Here is a 19,304-nt window from a genome sequence, read left to right as displayed (position 1 = left end):
AACTATTATTACAGATCTTTTATCGGGCCTCACAGGGGCAGATATTTGATTGGAGCTTCAGTGTGCTGTGCATTGGAGAGGCAGGACATGATGGGTTAAACAATGGCACGACCTGAATATAGTAATCGAGAACTCTTGTTGTACTGGCTCCTGTATACTGGCTGCTATAATATTGCACATGTAACAACATGCATTCTCCTTTTCTTTACAGAAGATAGACTGAAGGGCACTCTATCGAGCGAAAGCACAACTGCAATCCAAAAAACTGATTTTACTCAAAATACAGTAATGAAGGAATACAGTTTTCATAGTGATATCTGATCATTTCCTATGTGCGATTTTCATTTCCTTTGAAATCAATGGCTCCAAGTTGGACCCACCCTTTGAACTGTAGAGATACAACATACCAATTGTTGATAATAGGAACAACATTGTTCAATTAAACCAGAGTAGCTAGCAAGCAACATTGAGTGAAAACTGTTTTGCTTATAGCTTAACACCTCAAATTACTAAGGCCACCAGCGTGGTTTCAGATTCACTGGCTGAATGTTAAGATTATAGAAATGTTATGAATTAGCCAATTTCAGTTCAGGAAATACAGGTAAAAGCCAACACATTATAGAGGGGAAGACTAAAAATGTTTATTAACTTAGCATAAAGGACCTTGTCATAAAATCTCACAAAATTACAAAATAATTCAATGACTCAAATATATAGAATGGAATAGAGAAATGCAAAACGGGAGAAAAGTGCTATTATAATGGACATCTTTCAGTGCACGATTATCAAAAAACTCACAAATGGAGAAAATACTTACAGAAAAATAAGGAGATTCAACACTGACTAAATTAGTTTCATCTTACAAGTAAATACGTTTCTTTTTCTTATTCACTTTCAGTCCCTTCGACGCTTTCGTGAGAATATGTTTGAATGTTTCCAATCAGTTCACCCCTGGCAAAGATCCCTGAAAATCATCGGTGGCAAGTTTGGAACAAGTGTCCTCTCCTATTTCACTTTCCTCAAATGGCTGTTTATGTTCAACATCTACTCCTTCATGATTAACTTCAGCTTCATTGCGTTCCCACAGTTCTTTGCCTTCAGTCACAACAATCTCACTTTCACAGGCTTGGAGCTGCTCACTGGCTCAGTAAGTATCCTTACACTATGAATCATTCCTGTAAAAATTTAAGCAATATTAAAATTAAAAATTGAACTGATAAAATCTAAGCAAACATAATAGGCCTCAATTTTTTTAAGTGACTTTATCTGGGGAAATGTAAATAGTTAACAACAGTGATGGTTGGAATGTTTATTCATACTCATTAAAACAATTTGGAAAAACAACAAGACTTTTAATGAGCAATAACTGTGGAAAAGAGAGAGTATGTGTATACCTCAAGATATAAAAGGAAACGCAAATAATATGTTAGCTTTAAACTTAATAGGGTAATTTTAACCTAACTCGTCGACAGGAGCCACACATGATCAGGTGGAATGCCGGTTTTGCACTTTACCCGATATTCTTCTCCATTGACCTCAATGGCGAGTAAAATCGGGCAGAGTGCAAATCTCATGTTGTATCAGTTTCCCGATGGGCAGATTAGGTCCAAATTGCCTCCAATATTTCACTAAAAGGAAAAGGGAGGCTGGAGATTGGGGTAGCTGGGGGTGGGGGGGGGGGGCGGAGGAGGCTGGAGATTGGGGTGGGGGAGATTGGGAGGGCTCGGGGGAGGCTGGCGATCGAGATGGCTGGAGAGGGCAGGTTGGATATCGGGGCTGGGGGAGACTGAAGGCTTCCTTGCGAGGTTTGGGGAAGCACTCCTGCTCTTCCTGACCCACAAGGAGTGCTAAAAGAGCGACTTACCTTGGGGAGCCGATAGCTCCTGCCTCGGATCAGCTGCCGGGAATTTCACAGGTTGGGCCTTCCCCTCAGTTGCTGTTAAATTGAAGTTGTGGTGCCGACACTGGTGCAGAAAAATATTCAACAGTTCTTCTGAGGAAAAAAGGTCAAGAAAAAGCTACGATGGGTTGGATTGGGTTAAAAAAGTGAAAAATATTCCACCAATTTTCTTGTCTCTGTTACACTCATAATAAATGGTGAGACTGAGTACTGTGTGCAATGAGCAAGTGTGACCTTAGCTCCTTTATTTAGGTTCCAGAGAGCAGGTAGCTCGTGGGTGGCCTGCTTATATACTGTGCTCCCAAGGGATGCTGGGATCCCTTGGGACTCCAACAGGTGGGCCTTCTGGTGGTCAGGTGTGATGCAGGTTACAAAGGGTTAAATACATAACATCACTCCCCTGTGAAGTCAACAGTACACTTATTTACAAGGTGAGACGATCTGGGGCTTTGCGCTCCCTTGTCGATCGTCTCGGTACAAATGTTGGTGTGGGTAGGTTGGTTAGTTCCTCATTGAGCTGTTGGGTAGCCAGCCTTGCCGGGCTGCTGGGGATGCTGAATTCGGTTTCGTGGTCAACTCTGATGTCAGTTGCCACGTGTGTGTGTGTGTTGGAAGGTCAAAGTTGGTGGTGTCCTCTTCAGGTTGTTCGTAGCTATTGGTGAACCTCAATTTGATTAGTCCAAATGTTTTCTGTGCATTTATCCATTGGTCAGTTTGACCTGAAACACCCTACTCCCCTCTTTGGCTGTGACCATGCCAGCGAGCCATTTGGGACCACGTCCATAATTGAGCACAAACACAGGATCATTGATCTCAATATCGCGTGACAAATTTGCGCGATCATGGTACACACTCTGTTCATACCGCTTGTCCTCCACGTGATCATGGAGATCAGGGTGGACAAGAGAAGAGAGCCTTGTTTTAAGCGCCCTTTTCATGAGCAGCTCAGCTGGGGGAATCCCGGTGAGTGAGTGGGGTCTGGTGCGGTAGCTGAGCAGCACTCGGGACAACCAGGTCTGCAGGGAGCCTTCTGACACACGTTTCAAGCTTTGCTTGATGGTCTGAACTGCCCGTTCCGCCTGGCCGTTGGATGCGGGCTTGAACGGGGCAGATATGACATGTTTGATCCTGTTGCTGATCCCGTTGAATTCCTTGAATTCCGCACTGGTGAAGTACGGCCCATTGTCGCTGACTAGGACATCAGGCAAGCCGTGCATGGCAAACATGGCTCGTAGGCTTTCAATGGTGGCCATGGATGTGCTTATAGACATTATTGCACATTCAATCCATTTTGAGTAAGCGTCCATGACAACCAAAAACATTTTGGCTTGGGTTGGGCTCGCATAGTCTACATTGATCCTCGACCACGGTTTGGATGGCCATGACCACAAACTTAGCGGTGCCTCTCTGAGTGCATTGCTCAACTGAGAGCAAGTGTTGCACTGGCGCATGCATGACTAAATCTGAGTCAATGCTAGGCCACCATACGTGAGACTTGGCTATGGCTTTCATCATTACGCTGCCTGGATGGGTGTTGTGCAGTTCACAAATAAATGTCTGTCTGCCTTTGTTGGGCAAGACTACGCGATTGCCCCACAAAAGACAGTCCGCCTGCAGGGACAACTTGTCTTTGCGTCTGTGGAATGGCTTAATTGCTTCCTGCATCTCCACTGGGACACTGGACCAGCTCCCATGGAGGACACAGTTTTTTACCAAGGACAGTAAAGGATCCTGTCTGGTCCAAGTCCTGACCTGGCGGGCCGTAATGGGGAACTTCTCGTTCTCAAATGCCTCCATGAACATGAGCAAGTCCGCTGGCTGTGCCATTTCCACCCCGGTGGGCAATGGTAGCCGACTGAGAGCATCTGCGCAGTTCTCTGTGCCTGGTCTGTGGCAGATTATATAGTTGTTTGCCGACAGCGTGAGCGCCCATCTTTGGATGCGGGCGGAGGCATTGGTATTAATCCTTTTGCTCTCCGAGAATAGCGATATGAGCAGCTTGTGGTCAGTTTCAAGCTCGAACTTAAGGCCAAATAAGTACTGGTGCATTTTTTTTACCCCGTAAACGTGCGCCAAAGCCTCTTTTTCAACCATGCTGTAGGCCCTTTCGGCTTTGGACAAACTCCTGGATGCATACGCAACCGGTTGCAAAATCTGCGATTCATTAGCCTGTTGTAACACACACCCGACCCCGTATGACGACGCATCGCAAGCGAACACTAATCATTTACATGGGTTATACAGGACAAGCAGTTTATTAGAACACAATAGAAACATAGAAACATAGAAAATAGGTGCAGGAGTAGGCCATTCGGCCCTTCTAGCCTGCACCGCCATTCAATGAGTTCATGGCTGAACATGCAACTTCAGTACCCCATTCCTGCATTCTAGCCATACCCCTTGATCCCCCTAGTAGTAAGAAATTCATCTAACTCCTTTTTCAATATATTTAGTGAATTGGCCTCAACAACTTTCTGTGGTAGAGAATTCCACAGGTTCACCACTCTCTGGGTGAAGATGTTTCTCCTCATCTCGGTCCTAAATGGCTTACCCCTTATCCTTAGACTGTGTCCCCTAGTTCTGGACTTCCCCAACATTGGGAACATTCTTCCTGCATCTAACCTGTCTAAACCCATCAGAATTTTAAACGTTTCTATGAGGTCCCCTCTCATTCTTCTGAACTCCAGTGAATACAAGCCCAGTTGATCCAGTCTTTCTTGATAGGTCAGTCCCGCCATCCCGGGAATCAGTCTGGTGAACCTTCGCTGCACTCCCTCAATAGCAAGAATGTCCTTCCTCAGGTTAGGAGACCAAAACTGTGCACAATACTCCAGGTGTGGCCTCACCAAGGCCCTGTACAACTGTAGCAACACCTCCCTGCCCCTGTACTCAAATCCCCTGGCTATGAAGGCCAACATGCCATTTGCTTTCTTAACCGCCTGCTGTACCTGCATGCTAACCTTCAATGACTGATGTACCATGACACCCAGGTCTCGTTGCACCTTCCCTTTTCCTAATCTGTCACCATTCAGATAATTGTCTGTCTCTCTGTTTTTACCACCAAAGTGGATAACCTCACATTTATCCACATTATATTTCATCTGTCATGCATTTGCCCACTCACCTAACCTATCCAAGTCACTCTGCAGCCTCATAGCATCCTCCTCGCAGCTCACACTGCCACCCAACTGAGTGTCATCCGCAAATTTGGAGATACTACATTTAATCCCCTCGTCTAAATCATTAATGTACAGTGTAAACAGCTGGGGCCCCAGCACAGAACCTTGCGGTACCCCACTAGTCACTGCCTGCCATTCTGAAAAGTCCCCATTTACTCCTACTCTTTGCTTCCTGTCTGACAACCAGTTCTCAATCCATGTCAGCACACTACCCCCAATCCCATGTGCTTTAACTTTGCACATTAATCTCTTGTGTGGGACCTTGTCGAAAGCCTTCTGAAAGTCCAAATATACCACATCAACTGGTTCTCCCTTGTCCACTCTACTGGAAACATCCTCAAAAAATTCCAGAAGATTTGTCAAGCATGATTTCCCTTTCACAAATCCATGCTGACTTGGACCTATCATGTCACCTCTTTCCAAATGCACTGCTATGACATCCTTAATAATTGATTCCATCATTTTACCCACTACCGATGTCAGGCTGACCGGTCTATAATTCCCTGTTTTCTCTCACCCTCCTTTTTTAAAAAGTGGGGTTACATTGGCTACCCTCCACTCGATAGGAACTGATCCAGAGTCAATGGAATGTTGGAAAATGACTGTCAATGCATCCGCGATTTCCAAGGCCACCTCCTTAAGTACTCTGGGATGCAGTCCATCAGGCCCTGGGGATTTATCGGCCTTCAATCCTATCAATTTCCCCAACACAATTTCCCGACTAATAAGGATTTCCCTCAGTTCCTCCTCCTTACTAGACCCTCCGACCCCTTTTATATCCGGAAGGTTGTTTGTGTCCTCCTTAGTGAATACCAAACCAAAGTACTTGTTCAATTGGTCCGCCATTTCTTTGTTCCCCATTATGACTTCCCCTGATTCTGACTGCAGGGGACCTACGTTTGTCTTTACTAACCTTTTTCTCTTTACATATCTATAGAAACTTTTGCAATCCGTCTTAATGTTTCCTGCAAGCTTCTTCTCGTACTCCATTTTCCCTGCCCTAATCAAACCCTTTGTTCTCCTCTGCTGAGTTCTAAATTTCTCCCAGTCCCCGGGTTCGCTGCTATTTCTGGCCAATTTGTATGCCACTTCCTTGGCCTGATTTCCCTTGATAGCCACGGTTGAGCCACCTTCCCTTTTTTATTTTTACGCCAGACAGGGATGTACAATTGTTGTAGTTCATCCATGCGGTCTCTAAATGTTTGCCATTACCCATCCACAGCCAACCCCTTAAGTATCATTCGCCAATCTATCCTAGCCAATTCACGCCTCATACCTTCAAAGTTAGCCTTCTTTTAAGTTCTGGACCATGGTCTCTGAATTAACTGTTTCATTCTCCATTCTAATGCAGAATTCCACCATATTATGGTCACTCTTCCCCAAGGGGCCTCGCACAATGAGATTGCTAATTAATCCTCTCTCATTACACAACACCCAGTCCAAGATGGCCTCCCCCCTAGTTGGTTCCTCGACATATTGGTCCAGAAAACCATCCCTTATGCACTCCAGGAAATCCTCCTCCACCGTATTGCTTCCAGTTTGGTTAGCCCAATCTATGTGCATCTTAAAATCACCCATTATAACTGCTGCACCTTTATTGCATGCACCCCTAATTTCCTGTTTGATGCCCTCCCCAACATCACTACTGCTGTTTGGAGGTCTGTACACAACTCCCACTAATGTTTTTTGCCCTTTGGTGTTCTGCAGCTCTACCCATATAGATTCCACATCATCCAAGCTAATGTCCTTCCTAACTATTGCATTAATCTCCTCCTTAACCAGCAATGCTACCCCACCTCCTTTTCCTTTTATTCTATCCTTCCTGAATGTTGAATACCCCTGGATGTTGAGTTCCCAGCCCTGATCATCCTGGAGCCACGTCTCTGTAATCCTAATCACATCATATTTGTTAACATCTATTTGCACAGTGAATTCATCCACCTTATTACAGATACTCCTTGCATTAAGACACAAAGCCTTCAAGCTTGTTTTTTTAACACCCTTTGTCCTTTTAGAATTTTGCTGTACAGTGGCCCTTTTTGTTCTTTGCCTTGGGTTTCTCTGCCCTCCACTTTTCCTCATCTCCTTTCTGTCTTTTGCTTTTGTCTCCTTTTTGTTTCCCTCTGTCTCCCTGCATTGGTTCCCATCCCCCTGCCATATTAGTTTAACTCCTCCCCAACAGCACTAGCAAACACTCCCCCTAGGACATTGGTTCCAGTCCTGCCCAAGTGCAGACCGTCCGGTTTGTACTGGTCCCACCTCCCTCAGAACCGGTTCCAATGCCCCACGAATTTGAATCCCTCCCTGCTGCACCACTGCTCAAGCCACGTATTCATCTGTGCTATCCTGTGATTCCTACTCTGACTAGCACGTGGCACTGGTAGCAATCCCGAGATTACTACTTTTGAGGTTCTACTTTTTAATTTAGCTCCTAGCTCCTTAAATTCGTCTCGTAGGACCTCATCCCTTTTTTTACCTATGTCGTTGGTACCAATGTGCACCACGACAACTGGCTGTTCTCCCTCCCTTTTTAGAATGTCCTGCACCCGCTCCAAGACATCCTTGACCCTTGCACCAGGGAGGCAACATACCATCCTGGAGTCTCGGTTGCGGCCGCAGAAACGCCTATCTATTCCCCTTACAATTGAATCCCCTATCACTATCGCTCTCCCACTCTTTTTCATGCCCTCCTGTGCAACAGAGCCAGCCACGGTGCCATGAACTTGGCTACTGCTGCCCTCCCCTGATGAGTCATCCCCCCCACAACAGTACCCAAAGCAGTGTATCTGTTTTGCAGGGGGATGACCACAGGGGACCCCTGCACTACCTTCCTTGCACTGCTCTTCCTGCTGGTCTTCCATTCCCTATCTGGCTGTGGACCCTTTCCCTGCGGTACGACCAACTCGCTACACGTGCTACTCACATCATTCTCAGCATCGTGGATGCTCCAGAGTGAATCCACCCTCAGCTCCAACTCCGCAACGCGGTCCGTCAGGAGCTGGTGGCGGATACACTTCCCGCACACGTAGTCGTCAGGAACACTGGTGTCGTCCCTGAGTTCCCACATGGTACAGGAGGAGCATAACACGTGACCGAGCTGTCCTGCCATGACTTAACCCTTAGATAAGCAACAACAATGCTAAAGTTTACTCACTGTTATAGAAGAGAAAAAAGAAAAACTACTCACCAAATCACCAGCCAATCACTTACCCCCTTGGCTGTGACGTCACCTTTTTGTTTCTTTCTACTTTTTTGCCTTCTCCCTGTAGCTGCACAAGTACGCCTCACCAACTAACTCCCGACGCCTCTCCATGCACCTCTCGCCGATGCTGGGCCCCGGACTCCCTGCTGTGCCTTTTATAGGCCTCACCAACGAACTCCCGATGCCTCTCCACGCACCTCTCGCCGACGCTGGGCCCCGGACTCCCTGCTGTGCCTTTTATAGGCCTCACCAACGAACTCCCGACGCCTCTCATCGCACCTCTCGCCGACGAAGGTAAACAAAGAAGTAGCTTTATGGCTTTCTTAAAGGCAGCCTCTTTTGAATTCCCCCATACCCAGTCGTCTCCCTTGGGCAGTAGCGCATGTAGGGGTTCTAGCAGGGTGCTTAACCCAAGTAGGAAATTACCAAAATAGTTAAGGAGTCCCAGTAACTACCGCAGCTCCGTCACGTTCTGTGGTAGTGGCGTGTTCTTGATGGCCTCTGTCTTGGCGTCGGTGGGTCTGATGCCGTCTTCTGCGATTCTCCTTCCTAAGAATTCGACGTCCTGTGCCAGGAAAACACACTTCAAGTGTTTCAAACTGAGTCCCACGCGATCCAACCGACTAAGAACCTCCTCCAGATTCTTCAAGTGCTCAATGGTGTCCCAAACTGTAACCAATATGTCGTCCTGGAAGACAACGGTGCAAGGAACAGACTTTAGCAGGCTCTCCATGTTCTGCTGGAAGATCGCTGCGGCCGACCCAATCCTGAACGGGCACGGGCTGTCATTAAACAGACCTTTGTGCGTTTGATGTAGGTCAGCCCTTTCGAAAACTCCTCCAGCTACTGCGTCATGTAGACCGAGGTCAGGTCCAGCTTGGTGAATGTCTTCCCTCCAGCCAGGGTCGCGAATAGGTTGTCTGCCTTGGGTAGCGGGTACTAGCCCTGCAGCGAAAAACGGTTAATCGTTGCTTTATATAGTCCCCGCAAATTCTAACTGTACCGTCCTCCTTGAGTACCGGGACAATCAGACTGGCCCAGTCGTTGAATTCCACCGGCGCGATGATGTTGCAGCCTGTCCAGCTCGATTTCCACTTTTTCACGCAACATGTATGGTACCGACCGAGTCTTGTGGCGAATGTGTCGAATACCGGGAACCAAATGGATTTGCACTTTCGCCCCCGAGAAGCTTCCAATGCCTGGCTTGAATAACGATGGGAATTTGCTTAGAACCTGGGTACATGAGGTGTCGTCGACGGACGAAAGCGCTCGGATGTCGTCCCAGTTCCAGCGGATTTTCCCCAGCCAGCTTCTGCAAAACAATGTGAGGCCATCCCCTGGCACAATCCACAGCGGGAGTTCATGTACTGCTCCATCATAGGAGACTTTGACTTCAGCCCTGCCAATTACAGGGACTAGTTCCTTGGTGTAAGCCCTTAGTTTGGTGCGAATGGGGCTGAGCTTGGGCCTGTGTGTCTTCTTTCCCCACAGCCTGTCGAAGGCCTTTTTATTCATTATGGACTGACTTGCCCCCATGTCCAGCTCCATAGATACTGGAATGTCATTCAGTTCAACTTTCAACATTATTGGTGGCCATTTCGTCGTGAACGTGTGTACCCCGTACACTTCTGCCTCCTCAGTATGAGTTTCCAATGCAGTCTGATTCACTGTGGATCGATCTTCCTCTGCAACGTGGTGGTTTGCAGGGTTTGCAGCACGCCTGCACATTCGTTGGTGGTGTCCCATTGTTCTGCAACTATTGAACGCATAGTGCTTAAAGCAGCCTTGATGGAGCCAATGATCGCCTCCGCAGCGCCAACAGGGTGTTAATTGCCTAACATTAACAGATGATGGCGGACTCTGGGTCAATTGTGGTCGGGCCAGCGTGTACGTTCTGCCATGTACATTTCTGCTCGAGACCGACGTTACTTTATGTACAGTACTGGCCGAAACTTATTTGTTCAGCGAAATCTGTTTGGTGTTGTCGCTGGTGGACATAAATGCCTGGCTATCGTTATGGCTTTACTCGTATTCGGAGTTTCTACAGTCAACAGTTTGCGAAGGATTGTCTCATGTCCGATGCCCAGTACAAAAAAGTCACTGAGCATTTGTTCTAGGAATCCCTCAAACTCACAATGTCCTGCAAAGGCGCCTTAGTTCGGCGACATAGCTCGCCACTTCCTGGCCCTCCGATCATTGACACGTGTAGAACTGATACTCGCCATCAAAACGCTTTCCTTAGGATTTAGGTGCTCCCGTACACAATTCTTCGTAGGATTTCTCTGTTGGTTTTGCCGGGGCCAGGAGATTCTTCATGAGGCCATAGGTTGTTGCCCCGCAGACAGTTAGGAGAATCGCCCTTGGTGGCGTTCCCCTTCAAGCTTGTTGGCCACAAAGTATTGGTTGAGTCTCTCCACGAAGGCCTCCCAATCATCCCTTCTAAGAACTTCTCCAGGATGCTGACTGTTCTTTGCATTTTCACACGGTTGTTCATTACCTCGTCGCCAATTGTTACACTCATAATACATGGTGAGACTGAGTACTGTGTGCAATGAGCAAGTGTGACCTTAACTCCTTTATTTAGGTTCCAGAGTGCAGGTACCTTGTGGGTGGCCTGCTTATATACTCCAGCAGGTGGGCCCTCTGGTGGTCAGATGTGATACAGTTTACAAAGGGTTAAATACATAAAAGTCTCCCTTCCCATTTTCTCCTGTCCTTTCCTTAAGGCACTGTCTCTATGTTGGGGTACAGTTCCACGACTGCCAGCCTAAGGGTTAAAAGAACATCCATTTAAAAGTACAATAATGTTGCATGTTTCAAATTCCAGTCAGCGGGTGCTAAAAAGTATTTTGCCTAACCTTTTACATAAGAAGATGAAAATGAAATGTAGAAGTGCCTGAGGAGGATGTGGAAGAATTGTTACTGCAGTACTGGAGATAAATATTCAAAAGGAAACTGTATAATTTTTTTAAAAGTCAAAAATTCATCAGGTCCAGATGGCATGCATCCCAGAATATTATAGGAGATGGGAAGAGAATGTGGTGGCACTAACTATAATTTCCAAAGTAGGAGGCATACCATAGGACTGGAGGGTGACAACTATTGCACCCCTATTCAAGAAAGGGTAAAATAATAAACCAAGAAATTATAGGCCAGTTGGCTTTACCTCTGCTAAGAGTGCATAATCAAGGATGAAATTAGTGAACGCTTGGATAAGAATGGGCTAATTAAAACGAGTCAAAATTAATTTGTAAAGGCCAATTCATGCTTCTTTTGGATATTTTGTGGAACTCCGAGTGTAGATTAAAAAAATGTAGTGGATGTTATATATACCTAGATTTTCAACAGCCTTTTGATGAGGTGTCACATAGGAAACTTGTAATTAAAATTAAGGCATTTGGGAGTAAATTTTTGTCTTCACCACATTGGCGATAATCTGACCATCACCCAGCTGTTACAGAACCCATCTATTTTTCATTCCATTTAAATTATATTAATAGAAAGATGGCTACAGAACAAAGATATGGGGAGATTGATTGATTGTTTTTCGAATTGGCGGGATGTGGGTCGTAGTGTGCCTCAGGGATCTATGGTGGGACCTTTTCTGTAAATAATATGGACATAGGCATAAGAGGAATTACATCAAATTCTGATGAGGCTACCAAACAGGAAGAATGCAGGAGAACATAGACAAGTTAGCAGAGTGGGCAGATAGGTGGCAAATGCAGTTCAATCCATAGAAATGTGAAGTTGTACATTTTGGGAAAAGAACAGCGAAATAAAATATACTCTAATTGGCAAGATTCTTAAAATTAAAGGAATAGAGAGATCTAGAGGTGCAGATATGTCGGCCACAAAATTTGGTTCCGTAGTACCCGGACTTTCGATGCTACGGGTGCCATTTTGGGCCCAAAATAGCATCCACTGAACGTGCACACTTCTGCTGTAGACCGCACTAGAATCCATTTTAGTAAGATCGTTCGCATGTGTGCCAGAAGCAAGCAGAGTAGGCAGATCGTGATGTCAGTCAGCGAGTAATGCTTATTTTACCCCAGCACTGCCATCTTCGACCTCAATGCTCCAGCTAACTCTTAAACACGCAAGCAGGAAGGACCCCCCACCAGGGCTGTGTAAAAGGATCATCAACTGCTTTCAGGTTAGTTGCTGATTGATTTATACTGGCTCCTGGTGAGTTTGTACGTGTTAAGTAGTTTGTTATCTTATTTGAAGTTGCTGAAGTCTCCAGGGAGTGATGTGGCAGGTTACTTCATGGTTTCTGCTCAGACCAGACAATCGTGGTCTGCTTCATCCTGCTCGCTGCACAACTTCGCTATCATGAGGGCACACTTCTTGCCATCAGGTATATGGTAAAGTGCTGAGGAGGAGGTGGAAGAAGGGAGGAAGCAATTAACACAAGCCCCTTTCTGCTCGGGCTGTCCGTGATTGACTAATCTGATTGCGGTACCGGTGAATGCAACCCCAATTCCCCATTTGCCAATGATCCCAAACCTTGCCTTGTTTCTGTTACTGACCATCACAGCATCCTCTTGGCCACAATGCTACAATAAAAGCCAGCACAAAACAAACATTTCAAACCAAATTTATACATCAAACCATCCAATATTACAGACCAAGGTGAGCTGATCAACCTTGTGCATTCCCTTCGTGTCTTCCGTGTGCCTTTGCCTGTCCTATGCAGTGCTACCCCAGTGGCTGCAGCATGGGGCTGGTGGAAGGCTGCTGACTTTCAGTGGGGGAGACTGCAGATGGCCTTTCAGGTCAACCTTGAGCACCTCTGGCCAAGAAGGCCAGCCTTTAGACTGCACCACCTCGGCATGGGCTACAGCAGTCTGGGCTGGCTGGCTGACGAGCAACAGTAAGGGAACTAGCTGAGTGGCAGTGGTGAATGGACAAATGCTGCCATCTTGAGAGAGGACAGCAGGTTTGTGCTCCACGGAGCCACTGCCACTCCCCCGGGACGGTGACCCAGCAATCCTAGTAATCTGTTGGAGGACAGATTGCTGGACTGCTGTAACACCCATGCAAGCCCCTTTCAACACTGGTAACCGCAGCCATGATGGCAGCAGTCTAAGCTTGCATGGCAGCAAGCTGAGCTTCCACTGCAGCACCCAGACGTTGAGTGGCTTCTGCTTGTGCTGCAATGGAAGCTGAAACATCGGCCATCGTGGTTGGGTCTAAAAGTGCGCTAATGGAGTTGGCCATCACATGCATGCTGGAAAGGATGGGCTTCAAGCTCTGTGCAAAGTCCTCTTCAAGGTCGGTGCCAGATCTCTCCCTGCTCCTTAACATTTCTGGCAGGCCTGCCAAGGCACCAAACATTTCATTGTGTCTTATTCTGTAATCCAAAGTCCTCATACGAGTCCTGTGCAACAAAAGTCATGTGCAACCTCACCCTCCAGGGAGCTGGCACCTGCACTACCCTTGCCCCTGCCCTGGCTGCAGGCCACTCGTGCCCAAGTTAGATGCAGATCCCGCGTCGAACTTCCTCTAAAGTATGCTCAGTCTCTGAGCTGGTGGCTGCGAGTGTGAAATCAAGTAACCGTGCTGTGTTTTCAGCATCACTGACTTCTTCCTCTTCCAGTACTTGCTCCTCCACCACTGACTAGCCAGGTTGCAGTTCTTGGCTTTGGCTATCTGAAAGGAGAAAAGCACAAGGATAGGGTTGCGGTAAAGGCGGGGGGAAAGGTTACATCATCTGCAGCTTGTAAATCAGAAAAGATTGTGGGATGAGGGGGAAGTGGAGTGTGAGAAGGATGATTAGGTATGAGGATACTGGCATTTTCAATTGTTTCAGCCCCACCCCTGGCCACGGACTGCTCCAATAATCTCCAGCACCGTCTCCTCCCTGGGGGTTAGATCATGCAGGTGCGCGTGCCTCCCTGTAGGTAGCCACTGCTGCTTCTGGTTATCAGCCACCTTGTCCGGCACGAGAGAGGAACGTGTGTCAGTGAGTGTGGTGCAATGTGTTTGGGTGATGTGGCTGCTATGGTTGAATAGCTGGCAGTGTGTGCAAGCTGTGAGATGTGGGTGTGTGGCTTATAGCAGTGCAAAGTGTGTGAGGGTGAGGTGAAGCTACGAATGAGGTATGAGTTGTGTTGGTAGGGTGGTGAATTGAGCAGTGTTTGAGCCTAGTAGTTCAGTTGTAAGGATATGGCATATGAAGATGAATTCACTGACGTTGTCAACTTGCGTGAGGGCATTAAATTTCTTGTGTAACTGCATCCACGTCCTCAGGGCTACGCTGCTGGCATTGACCGTGATGGCGATCTGCTCCCATTGCCTTCTCACAGTTTGTCTGGAGGGCCACTTGGCCCTCTGTAGGTAGAGGACCTCTCTCCTCCTGTCCACCTCCTGCAGCAAGGCCTCCTGTGCTGTGTACGAGAACTCTCTGCCCTGTTGCGCTATTAGTCAGTGTTCTTCCTGCTCAGAATGTTTTCCCCAGCCACTTCGAGCACCTGCTCCAGCCAGAATATAGCTTCCCTTTTAAGAGGTGCAGGCTGGCTTTAAGTAGTGCGGGTTAGCTTAAAGTGGTGCTAGCCTCGCACGAACTTGTGCCCCTGGCTGAACGTGCAGCCACTCAACAGTGTGTTCAGCACTGGGTCGCACGCTACTACCATTTAAATTAGCAGGCAGCACGAAATTTAGCAGATTCAGCAGGGGCCGGCTAATTGTGCATCGCCTGTTTTCGGGCCTTGTCCAATTTCTCGGCTGTAGATTTTTAAACTTGTGTGTATGCAGAAAGACCTTAATAAAGTTAATGTGATTCCATTTTTTTTTTACATTGACATTGAATATAAAAGCAAAAAGTAGTGTTAACTTGTACAAGACTTGGGTTGGGGCACAGTTAAAGTACTCATGCACCTATTGTCACTCATGGGAAGTATATTAAAGGCAGCGGCTGGATTTTCCGGTCCTGTTAGCCTCTGCTTTCGCCCCGGAGGGGCGGTAATGGCGGCGGTGAGCTCTTCTGGGTGAACGGCCAGCTTCCAGCGCCTCACCGGGGGTTTCAGGGCCGGTCTTGGCAGGGCACGGGGCATTACTGCCCGGAAGAGGTGAGCCGGTGTGCAACTGGTTGCGACACCAGCTCGATTTTTGAGTCTCGCCCAACCCATAGTGTGGCATAGCGCGCCCTGCTGGGACCGCCTATGGAAACTGGCGATCCGACCTATACCGGCTGCAGTGAGGTAAATAATGTCCACCTCAGGTAAGTGTGATTGTTTTATCTTTTACTTTTTTTTACGATTTATGTTGTGGTGGTGTGGGCTAGGTATTGGGAATGTTTTTGGTGGGTTTTTTACTCCCCAGGCCTCTCTGAACGCTCCCAGGCCGGCTCTTTAGCTCAGAATTTTCACATGCTCAGCCGGCCTAGCACCCTAAGAGAGGTGTGCAACGCCTCCCTTAGTGCTCTGCCCCACACTCAAGGCCCAGATGCCCACTTTTGCTGACTGAGGCGCAAATTGTTTCCAGGCGCAAACTTTACTGCCCACCACCATTACCGCCCCGAAATGAGCAAAGCCGAAAATCCAGCCCATAGAAAGCTTATAGCGAAGTTTCGATCGAATGAAAGCAGGAATGAGAAGTTATAATTATGAAGAAAGGCTTGAAAAAAGGGGATTTTTTCCACTGGATCAGAAAATGTGTAGGAGGGATTTTTCAAAATTATGAAGGGCTCCAAGAGGACAAATAGTTAAAAACAAAAGTGCTTCCACTGGTAAAAGAATGAAGGCAAAAGTTCAAATATTTTTTTTAACAGAGGCTTATTGGGTCACACAATGTTTTATTCTAAGTTGTTATTGAGGCAGGACCTTTAACATAATTTAAAAGGGAATCGGGTGAGTATTTGAACCGGAAGACTGTAAAAGAGAGGGGAAAGGGCACGGGGAAGGTGAGGGTGAGTGTGAGGGAGGGTGGCGATTACTTCAATTGAAGACCGCATTGGCAGAGGCCCGACAGAGCAAAGAGCAATTTGGCTTGAAAAACAGACTTTCATTCAACCCAGTCATCTTCACCCACAATACCTGCCCCAATGACTCTTTTTTTTTGCAATGTAACCTTGATTTCAAGTAAAATCCCTGCAGTAAATTAGGCACTATCCATAATTTTCCACAAGAATCGATCTTGTCATGCAGCAGCTTTAAAAAGGCTTTATTGGTCTTTAGAGTGAGGACCTCCTGAGCTGTGGGAGGATGTTATAAGCACTGTTTCCTATAGTCCTGTATTTTATTTGATTCTATGATATCATTGTTAGTGATTGTGCCAATCTTAATATCTCCTTTTTCTTGCAGGGTTATTTTTCAGAGACTGTTTTTTACTATGGATTTTATACCAATACTAGCATTCGCACAAGTCCTGGTGCAGAAGCATATAATATGCAGCTTGCTTACTTCCTCACAATTGGAATCTACATGATGATTTGCTTTCTGAGTCTGGTTTACAGGTAATTGGACATAATCCTTTCAGTTCATAAACCATTATGCATAACGGGGATTATTTACTTTTATTTGCTTATGTTAGCAAACAAAGTTGCTATGACCATGAAGCAATTTTTATACAATGTATACGCATGCCAGTATTAGCATATAGAGGAAAATATACCCCGCATCTTTTATAACCAAGTTTACTGACTCGATAGTTCAAAATTACCTGGAATGTTAGTTGCCAGTTAGCTTATTAAGTACTGAATTATTTTTACACACAAACTTTGCACTGTAATTATGTAATTCTGTGCATGGGAAGTGTTGTCAGAGCAGGGCACTATGGCAAGAAAAATACGACTTCAATCCAATTCGTTATCACCATGACTTTCTCTCATAATATAGCATTGCTTTCAATTAAAATCTCTGTAGTGAATTAATTATTTTGAATAAGCGTCTCTCTTCTTCACATTGCATGCAGGAGCTTTAAAAATACTTTACTGGTCTTCACTGGAAACTCTCTCAATTCCCTGGGCTGTAGGAGGATGTTATAAGGATTGTTTTCTGTGCTGCAGTCTCTAAAGGGTCTGAGGACTTCCATTCAAGTAGCCACTTACTAAATAACTTCTGCTTGAATGAAGGCTTGAGAATGCTATCTTGCTGGATGGCAAGTGTATAGGGGCGCGCACTGTGAATATAGGAAGTAAGATCATTTGCAACTGGTGGAATGAAACTGTTTATGTGTTGAGTAGTCTTGAGATGTTTTCGCTGCCTCTATAGATCTGGAGGGGCTCACAATATGATCTTGAGCCAGTTTTCTGCATAGTGGTAGCTTTCTGTGCCCTGCACGCTGTCCTACCAATCTCTCATGGCTAATGCAGGGGGCCCCTCCCTAACAGATCTATGCCCCCTCCGGTCACCCGCCCTCAACGAACATGTTATCCAAGTTTCTCCTGAAACAAAATTGAGTGTATTCGAAGAAGGATAGCATTTGAGGGTTGTCTCCCAGATGGCATCAGACAGCTAATGTGACGGATCTAGTGGTACCATCCTGTTCAAATGGAGGAAGGGTTGTTGAAGCTTGTATGCAAGTCCTCCTTGTCACAGTAGGTGCCAATACATAATCCAAGATATAGGATCGGATTTTCGGCACGTTTGCGACCAGGTTTTCACCGCGATTTGACTCTCCGCGACGAAAACCCAGTCGGCGGGATCCTCGGGTACCTGTTTGCAGCGGCACTTCCAAGTACCGCCGGGGAGAGGTGTGCCGACGTGCAATGATGCAGATTGCGTTTGCGTTGTACTTTTGGCACTCTCCCGACCCGTAAGCCGCGCCCAGAATATCGACAGGTCTAACCTGTCGGTGCAGCCCTGCCAGCAGCGGTAAGTATGAAAAGTCACAAAAAAGGTAAGTTAAAGTTTTAACTTTTTTTCAGTGATTTAATAGATAAGGGTTTTGTGAATGTTTTATGGAATTTTATTATTTTTCCCCTCCCCCCCCCCCTCCCAAGGCCTCTCTCGCAGCGTTCCTGGCCCCAGACTAAAGTTGCTGAAACTCGTGGTTTGCACCGTGAATCGTCGTGCAACGCCTCCTTTACAGAGACGTAAAGCCCGCAAGTTCGGCCTAAAAATGGTAGCGCAGCGAAAACAGTAATTTTGGCGTAAAACTACTGTTTTTGCCGAAAACCGAAAATCTAGTCCATAGAGTCATTAACATATTGAACCCACAGTGCAGTGAGAATGAAGACTTCAGCAAGAAGTTTTATTCGAGGGGTAATAGTATATTGGTGCCCAAGAATGAGAAGGGAGAGTGCCCTGTCTATTACCTTGCCTTCCCTCATCAAGTCATTAAACATTTCCATGCACTGGTCTGCAGTTCTAAGGATAAGAGAGGTGACACTCAGTGCCTCTGCCAGCCCTCCCCACATTGTTCTGCAGTTTTCTCCCATGGCCACCTAACAGTCTTCCTCCCCTTTGCTGTATTTCATCCACAAGTGCCTCAAGATCAGATTTATTGATGTTTCGAGCTCCTCTGTTCTGTCCCCTTCAAATGAACTGCTCCCTTTGGGTCCCTCGCCCTGTTCCACCAGTAGAAGACATCCATTTTGATGCTGATTCTGCGTTATACAGTGGAAAAATGTTCCAATGCCAGCTTAACAAGGACAAAGCAGTCCAATAAAGATGAAATAGAGAAAATGAGCTTTATTAAATCTGACTTTATGAGGACAGTTAATAACGGTTTAGCGCACTGTATGTTTAATCATTTTTCTACTGCAGCATGGCAAAGACGTTCAATGAAAACTTTATTGCAATTGGTATTATGTCTGGTGATGCAGCCAGGCTCCTGTGTTCATGGGACTTCAACATAACCAATGAAATAACAATACAGCTGAAGAAGAGGAGCCTGGGCACACAGTTAAAGGTATGTGGTGTCTTACACACAGATCTACACAAATTATTAATTCCTAATCTGGTGTAATAATAACTTCCTTATGGCATGGTAATTAATTTTAATCTATTAAGAATGTGTTATAATGTATTTACAAAAAGCAGGAAATTACATCCTTTTTTTTAAAACTATAGTTCAG

The 19,304-nt window shown here is 46.2% G+C and overlaps 1 protein-coding gene across 1 annotated transcript in view; it reads left to right on the top strand.

The window, feature by feature from the left end:
• LOC139281601 (transmembrane channel-like protein 5) overlaps positions 1-19,304 on the top strand; it is a 192,972-nt gene that overhangs the window by 77,692 nt on the left and 95,976 nt on the right. The window contains exons 7-9 of the mRNA XM_070901751.1: positions 899-1,147; positions 16,588-16,739; positions 18,994-19,138. Of these exons, the coding sequence (XP_070757852.1) occupies positions 899-1,147; positions 16,588-16,739; positions 18,994-19,138 (546 nt within the window). The remainder of the gene's footprint in view (positions 1-898; positions 1,148-16,587; positions 16,740-18,993; positions 19,139-19,304) is intronic.

This window comes from Pristiophorus japonicus, chromosome 15 (assembly GCF_044704955.1).
Source record: "Pristiophorus japonicus isolate sPriJap1 chromosome 15, sPriJap1.hap1, whole genome shotgun sequence".
Classification (NCBI taxonomy): Eukaryota; Metazoa; Chordata; class Chondrichthyes; family Pristiophoridae; genus Pristiophorus; species Pristiophorus japonicus.
The sequence above is the reverse complement of the archived record's forward strand: the minus strand, read 5'-3'. Positions and strand labels throughout refer to the sequence as shown.